We start from the raw sequence: 8,233 nt of genomic DNA, 5'->3' as shown, positions 1-8,233 counted from the left end.
TATTATATTTTATTATTTTATTTTATGTTATTATTTTATTTTATGTTTTTATTTTATTTTATATACAATGCAATACAACGCAATGCAATTTACATTTCCATTCTTCTCCAGTGGGCGGAGCTTGACGCGGGACAGTCCCCGCCCCTCGGGTGACGTCGCCGCGCGCGTTCTGCCGGCGAGGCGTTCGTGCAGCGTGCACGAAAAAGGGGCGGGCGTAGGGAAGCGGCCGCCGGCCCGAGGACGTTTGGCCTCTGCGGGCTTCCGTAGCTGCGAGTGCGCCGCCGGTTCCTGCCGTTTCCCCTCAGGGCGCTCTCGCTGCGAGGCCGCGATGAGCGACAAGGGGGAGCTGGACCTGGCCGGGGCCAAGCAGAACACGGGCATGTGGCTCGTCAAGGTGAGCCCCGGCTATCGATACGGACACCAGGTTATTCACCTCAGAGGGTCGCCGTCAGAAGCGCCCCCGCCCCCCACGAAAACTGAGGGAAACAGGGAGGTTTGAAGCGCCCTCGCCCCTCCCCCCGGCCTTCTGAGGGGCGTCAGGCCCACGACCCCCCCTCTGACCAACGGAGCTTGGGGGGCCGGGGGGGGAAAGAGGGCGTCTGCTGGTTGACGACCCCACCCCCTCATAGAATTGCAGAGATGGAAGGGACCCCGTGGGTCATCTAGCCCAACCCTCTGCAACTCGGGGGTCTCAACTAGATCTCTCCCCCCCCCCACCTATCATCCATGAGAGGTGGCCATCCAGCCTCAGCTTAAAAACCCACCAAGGAAAGAGACTCCTGCCACCTCCCGAGGGAGCCAGTTAGCGCCAGAAAGCTCTTCCTGATGTTTAAAGGCAAAGGGACCCCTGACTATTAGGTCCAGTCGTGGCCGACTCTGGGGTTGCGGTGCTCATCTTGCTTTATTGGCCGAAGGAGCCGGCGTACAGCTTCCGGGTCATGTGGCCAGCATGACTAAGCCGCTTCTGGCGAACCAGAGAAGCACACGGAAACGCCGTTTACCTTCCCGCCGGAGTGGTACCTATTTATCTGCTTGCACTTTGACATGCTTTTGAACTGCTAGGTTGGCAGGAGCAGGGACTGAGCAACGGGAGCTCACCCCATCGCGGGGATTCGAACCGCCGACCTTCTGATCGGCAAGTCCTAGGCTCTGTGGTTTAACCCACAACGCCACCCACGTCCTGATGTTTAGTCGGGATAATAATATAATAGTAATTTATTATTTATACCCCAGCCACTTTGGGCGACTCCCAACAGAATATTAAAAACATGATAAAACATCAAACATTAAAAACTTCCCTAAACAGGGCTGCCTTCAAATGTCTTCTAAAAGTCAGCTAGTTGCTTATTTCCTTGACATCTGTGTAGTAATAGTAGTAGTATTTATACCCCGCCCATCTGGTTGGGTTTCCCCAGCCACTCTGGGTGGGTACCAACAGAACATTAAAAACAGAATAAAACTTCAAACATTAAAAACTTCCCTAACAGGGCTGCCTTCAGATGTCTTCTAAATGTCATATGGCTGCTCTTCTCATTGACATCTGATGGGAAGGCGTTCCACAGGGCGGGTGCCACTACTGAGAAGGTCCTCTGCCTGGTTCCCTGTAACTTGGCTTCTCACAGTGAGGGAACTGCCAGAAGGCCCTTAGAGCTGGACCTCAGTGTCCCAACTTTAAGACAGTGGTCGGAAGTGCGCCTCAGGCCGGTGTCTCCAACGCCGATCATGCGGCGGGCCGGAGGGCAGGGTAGCGCGTGCCCATACGGGTGTGCACACGCTATTTCTGGCGCACTTCCGGGTCAGAGGAGCACCAGAAATAGCTTGTGTGCGTGTGCACAGGCCTCCTCCGACCCGGATGTGTACCGGAAATAACGCTTGCGCATGCACAAATAACGCTTGCACATGCGCACAAGCTATTTCTGGTGCTCCTCCGATTCAGAAGTGGGCAGCCACACAGCGCAGCATCGGTAAGAACGGGTGGTTGCAGCAGGCGGTGGGGGTTGCCGTGGGCCGGATAAACGAGTCCCTCAGGCCTTATCCAGGCCTTAGTTTGTGGACCCCTGCTCTTCAGGCTTGGTTTCCAGACCCTTGATCATCTTGCTCACCCTCCTCTGCACATGTTCCAGTTTTTCAATATACTTCTTAAACTGTGGTGCCCAGAATTGGACACAGTATTACAGTTGTGGTCTGATCAAAGTGAAATAGAGCAGTGCTGTTACTTCATCAGGCTGTTGATGCAGCCTAGAATATCATTAGCTTTTTTGTTGTTGCTGCATCACACTGTTGTGTGATGTTGACTCATGTTCAGCTTGTGGTATGCTAAGACATCTAGATCCTTTTCACAAGCCCTGCTTGCAACCCAGGTGAACCCCATCTTATATTTGTGCAGCTGATTATTCCTGTGTAGGTGTAGAACCTGACATTTGTCCCTGTTGAAATTCAATTTGTTTGGGCTCAGTTCTCAAATCTGTTACGGTCATCTTGAATCCCAATTCTGTCTTCTGAACCTTTAGCTGCCCCTCCCAGTTTTGTCTCATGTGCAAATCTGATGAGCATCCGCTCAGTTCTGTCATCCAATCCAGTCATAGAGATGTTGAACAACAGGCCCAGGACAGAACGCTGCAGCACTCCACTTGTCAAGTTTTACCAGGGTGATGAGGAACTACAGTGGTACCTCGGTTTAAGTACTTAATTCGTTCTGGAGGTCCGTTCTTAACCTGAAACTGTTCTTAACCTGAAGCACCACTTTAGCTAATGGGGCCTCCTGCTGCTGCTGCGCCGCCGGAGCATGATTTCTGTTCTCATCCTGAAGCAAAGTTCTTAACCCGAGGTACTATTTCTGGGTTAGCGGAGTCTGTAACCTGAAGCGTATGTAACCCGAGGTACCACTGTATTAGTGAGCACTCTTTGGGTTCAGTCAGTCAACCAGCTACAGATTCACCTAACAGTTACCTTGTCTAGCCCACATTTTATCAGCTACCTCGCAATAATATAATGTCAAAAGCCTTACTGAAGACAAGATATACTACATCCACAGCGTCCCCCTGATCCACCAAACTTGCAACTGTATTTAAAAAAAATGAGATTCTACTGGCATGACATGTTTTTGAGAAATCCATACTGGATTCTTAGTAATCACAGCATCCTTTTCTAAGGGCTCACAGACCAACAGTTGAATTATCTGTTCTAGGGTCTTTCCTAGTATCAGCGTCAAGCTCACCAGTCAGTAGTTACCTGGGTCTTCATTTTCTCCCCTTTTGAAGATGGAGACAACAGTTGCCTGCCTCCAGTCTGCAGGGTCCTCGCTAGGACTGGATGATATCAGCTTTTCAACATTGTGATGTATCACCAGCCAACCATCATGATATAGCGATACATTGCAATGTTGAAAAGTGGAGGGAGGAACAAGCTACATCGGGCCCGGCTCCACAAGGTGCCAGGGTGAAACCACCTCAGCTCACTTGGCAGGAGCAGCGGCAGTTTCACCCCAGCACCTTGGAGGGCCATAGCCAATGGAGTTTGTTCCTCCACACGCCGGGTGCTGGTGGCAGAGGGTGTCCCTCCACTGTCAGTGCCCGATGCGCCAAGGAAAAAATGCTTCATCGTCCACAGTGCCTTCGGGGCCAGGGCCCTTGTGGGGTGTCTCTCTCCATTCTTTTCAATATCTATATGAAACTGTTGGGAGGAATCATCAGTGGGGGGGTGGGCTGGTTGTTCACCAATATGTGGATGATACTAATCTCTACCCATTGTTTAAATTGGAATCAGTGAAGGCATTGAACATCTTGTGTGAGTGTCTGGAGGCAGTTGAAGGATGTATGGCGGTTAACGGATTGAGGTTGAAACCCAACGAGACAGAAATACTGTTTCTGGAGGACAGGGGGCGAGCAGGTGTGGGGGACTCCTGGGTTTTGAATGGGTAACTGTGCCTCTGAAGGACAAGATGTGCAGCCTTGGGGTCATTTTGGACTCACAGCTGTTCATGGAGGCAGAATTTAATTCTGTGTCCAGAGTGGTTATTTTCCAGCTCCATATGGTATGCCAGCTGAGACCCTACCTGCCTGCACACTGTCTTGCCAGAGTGGTGCATGTTCTGGTTATCTCCTGATTGAACTATTGCAATGTGCTCTGCATGGGGCTACCTTTGAAGGTGACTTGGAAGCTACAACTAATCCAGAATGTGGCTGTCAGATTGGTGACTATGAGTGGCCACCGAGACCATATGACACTGGTCCTGAAAGATCTACATTGACTCCCAGTATGCTTCCAAAGACAAATCACTTTGGTCCTGTATACCTGAAGGAGTGTCTCCACCCACAGTGTTCAGTCTGGACACTGAGGCCCAGTTCTGAGGGCCCTCACTGCGAGAAGTGAAGTTGCAGGGAACCAGGCAGAGGTCCTTGGTAGTGGTGCCCACTCTGTGGTGCACCCTCCCATCAGATGTCAAAGAGATAACAATTATACAACCTTCTGTAGACATCTGAAGGCAGCCTAGTATTGGGAAGCTTTTAATATCTGGGTGGAAGGAACGGCAGAATGGGGAGAAGAAGAAGAAGAAGAGTTTGGATTTGATATCCCGCCTTTCACTCCCTTTAAGGAGTCTCAAAGCGGCTAACATTCTCCTTTCCCTTCCTCCCCCACAACAAACACTCTGTGAGGTGAGTGAGGCTGAGAGACTTCAAAGAAGTGTGACTGGCCCAAGGTCACCCAGCAGCTGCATGTGGAGGAGAGGAGACGCGAACCCGGTTCCCCAGATTACGAGACTACCGCTCTTAACCACTACACCACACTACACCAGGCCCGGCAGGCCTGGCATAGCAGACAACCATATGCAGCAGCTTGTAGAAATCGCACTCCAAGGGTGCAGTCCTGGCTGCAGGTGTGTTTCACCAGCATGTTTTCTGCAAAGAATGCATTGACAAAGCAGCACCAGCAGAAGTGAAGCCTCCTACTCTCTGCAGTGTAGTCAGACAAAGAGGAAAGGAGAGGTAGCATCTGCTTGCCCGGCCCTTTTCCTGACTAGATAGGTTTTATAAATCCCTACATAAGCCACACTCCCAGATTGATTTGAGGCTGTATCTGGGTCAGGTGTTCCCCAGGTCACTATGGCCGTGGGTTGATGTGCGCATGGACAGCCTTAAAACTAACAAATTGCACTATCTGTTTAAAAATCTCTCTTTTATTTGGTATCTTAGCATTCCCTGGTAAGGCTGGGCACATTCAGCTAGTAAATTTAATAATATAAGTAAATTCTGGCTCTGGCAAAAAATATTGTAGTGGGGACAATACACGGACTGAGCAACAGTGGCAGATCTGGCAGAGCTTCTTAACACTGGTGTGTTTTCTGGCCGTGAAACACTTTGTGTTTCTGACTGTGGCAGGCTTTCTGACCATGGATGCTGTTACTGACATTTTGCTTTGCTAAATGAAGAAGGCGGGGGTATGATTTTGTTCATTTCTATGCAAGGAGAAGGGAGCCTGAACTCACCTCCCTGCCTCATTTCGGCAATGGGAGCCAGGTTCTGTTAGTTTTCTCTTTTACTGAAGTGTGGCGCTTGAATTAGTGGGGAAGGGAGCTATTGTAGCCTCCTTGCCACTGGTTTTCCTGCCCTCCTTATCCGTCACCACAGCACCTGATAGTTTTTGAGGGTCTGCTTTTTTGTGTTGGGGGAAGGAGAAGCCTGGATGGGTAGGAGAAAGTGTGCACACACATGCATGGCAGAAGGCTTTTCAACCTCTTCTGAGGACAAAAACATGGGAATAGGAGGTGGTGGTGGGGAGAAATGAAATGAGAGCATGACCAATGAGGCTTTTCTGCTCTGTTAGGAAGCTCCTGGGAGAGAGAATTTAAAGGGGAGGGAGAAAGTGTGTGTGTGAGAGAGAGTGAGTGAGTGAGTGAGTGAGTAAATGAATGAATATAGGAGGGAGCATACCTGGCCAGAGCAACTCTCCCCATGTGCTTCTGCTTTCTTTTTTGGATTATGAAGAATCTTGGCTATGGACTTTGATTACCGTATTTTCCGCTCTATAACACGCACCAGACCATAACACGCACGTAGTTTTTAGAGGAGGAAAACAAGAAAAAAATATTCTAAACGAAACAGTGGATGTATGATTTTTGTGGTTCATGCTGTGGCCACAGACATGTGATCTGGCGGTGAGTTTGGGGTAGCCCAATGCAAAAATCCTGAGGATCCATGTGGATCCATGCTAAAGTCGCCCTAAAGTCGCAGGGGCGCTGGAAGTCGCAGGGGCGCTGGGGGAGTGAACGGGAAGCAAGAGAAGGAGAACGGTCCCCCCCCCTCTCTCTCTCTCTCTCTCTCACACACACACACAGAGTATCAATCCTAAAGTCGCAGGGGCGCTGGGAGAGTGAACAGGAAGCAGGAGGAGGAGAACGATAGCTCAAGCACACACACACACACAGCCCCTACAGTGGCTAATCCAAAATCGGACAGCAAAAAACTGCAGGCAGGGACAGAGAGCATGGGGTTGCTTTAAAGCAGTCAACCCCGCTCTGCTTCTCTCCTTCCTCCCCGGCTGGGCTCGCTGACAGGAGCCGCTTACACCCGCTTTGCTGTTTCAAAGCGAGCCACGGACTGCAGCAGATTCCCCTGCCATCCGTAGGCATTCGCGCCATAACACGCACAGACATTTCCCCTTACTTTCTAGGAGGAAAAACTGCGTGTTATGGAGCGAAAATTACGGTACTTGGGTGCTAAACTGCTCTGTTTGCTCCTTTTAAAAACTTAATTTCCAACTTTCTATACTCCCATCAAAGAAAAACAACAACAACAAAACAACCTGGGTGAATTTTCGAAGAACCTCTGGCAGTCTTTCTCTCACCACTTGCACTTTCCTTTGTCTTCTTGTCTCTCCCATCATCAATCTTTTTTCCTAAACATTCTTTTTCTTTTTTACTGGGTTTGTAAATTAGGGTGATGGTTGGGAAGAGAGAAAAGATCAAGCTTGGCAGAACAGAACTTAGCCCATGTTTCTAAACAAATTTGGTAGTGTAGTGGGAATATGCTATAGCATTATCATGGAAAAATAATGAATTATATCACTTTCAGGGAAAAGATACCAAGATGGTATTTATTTAATTTTAAAAAACCTCTATTAATTTCTGCAGTGTTAGTAGTCTGTAGACAAATGTATTATGTTTGAAAACTCTCTTACTACTAGTGTGCCAATCATTATAATATTAATAAAAAGTAAAGGTGATGTATATCCTGTTCTCCCTCTTGTAAATCATTTTAAAACAATAGTGCTACAAATTGTGATCAGTGCTTTGTTTGATTTGTAATTATATTGTTTGAAATTCATGAACATGATTCTATTGTAATGCTGATGTTCTCTTTGTTCTTTACTGCTTAAGAAAGCAAGCTATAATATATTTTGATTTAGTGTTGCTTTCTTCTACATCCTGGAATAAGTAGTTCTTCCTGTCTCAGGATTTAAAGAGTGGGGGAAGAGAGAGAAAATTAAAGTACATGTTTCTTTTCTGTCCTCACTGGATTTTATTTCATTTTGTTGCCTTTTGTTATAGGTTCCAAAATACTTATCACAACAGTGGAATAAAGCTTCAGGAAGAGGTGAAGTTGGGAAGCTAAGAATTGCCAAGTAAGAGTGCTTATATGTTGCATTCAGGTTTTCTTTTGTGGATGGGGTAGGGTGGAGAAGGAACTACTGTGGAACCTTTTTGGCTTACAGTTTTTTTTCTTATTTGAGACACATCTGATAGTATAGTTGCTCTTGCTCCTGAATCATTATAATTGTGTGTGATACTCAGGCACCGCTTTGCAATAAGACAGTCTGGCTCTAAATACAGCCTTTGAGATGAGGCATTTTAATATGCCCTGTGAGGCCTAGAATCCTGCCCATATAAGCCAGGTGCTGGATTTTATATTTCTGCCTTTCCATTTGGTTCTGGATATGGTCCTTTTGGAGAAATTGTATACTTCAGATGTACAAATGGACGGCAGTATCGAGAGGGAATATTTGATCTTGCTTCGAGAGATCACTGACCCCACAGAGTTATAATAGGCTCCCCCCCCCCCAACTTCATATAACAGAACAGTTCCCTAAACTAATAGCGTGGCTTGCTTCCTTCAATAAATATGAATGTGCCACTTCCCAAGCAAACAGAAAGTAAGACATTGACATATCCTCAAATTATTTTTTTATTTATATCCCATCGTTCCTCAAAGGAGCCTAGGGTGGCATTCATAGTTCT

The 8,233-nt window shown here is 47.7% G+C and overlaps 1 protein-coding gene across 1 annotated transcript in view; it reads left to right on the top strand.

Annotated features, from left to right (window-relative positions):
• Nucleotides 1–205: 205 nt before the first annotated feature.
• The window catches only part of GTF2F2 (general transcription factor IIF subunit 2), a 59,228-nt gene continuing 51,200 nt past the window's right edge, over nucleotides 206–8,233 (top strand). Inside the window, exons 1-2 of the mRNA XM_081911848.1 lie at nucleotides 206–394; nucleotides 7,547–7,620. Coding sequence (XP_081767974.1) covers nucleotides 329–394; nucleotides 7,547–7,620 — 140 coding nt within the window. The 5' untranslated portion in view covers nucleotides 206–328. The remainder of the gene's footprint in view (nucleotides 395–7,546; nucleotides 7,621–8,233) is intronic.

Source organism: Podarcis melisellensis, assembly GCF_964234715.1.
Source record: "Podarcis melisellensis genome assembly, chromosome: 5".
Lineage (NCBI taxonomy): Eukaryota > Metazoa > Chordata > Lepidosauria > Squamata > Lacertidae > Podarcis > Podarcis melisellensis.
The sequence above is the reverse complement of the archived record's forward strand: the minus strand, read 5'-3'. Positions and strand labels throughout refer to the sequence as shown.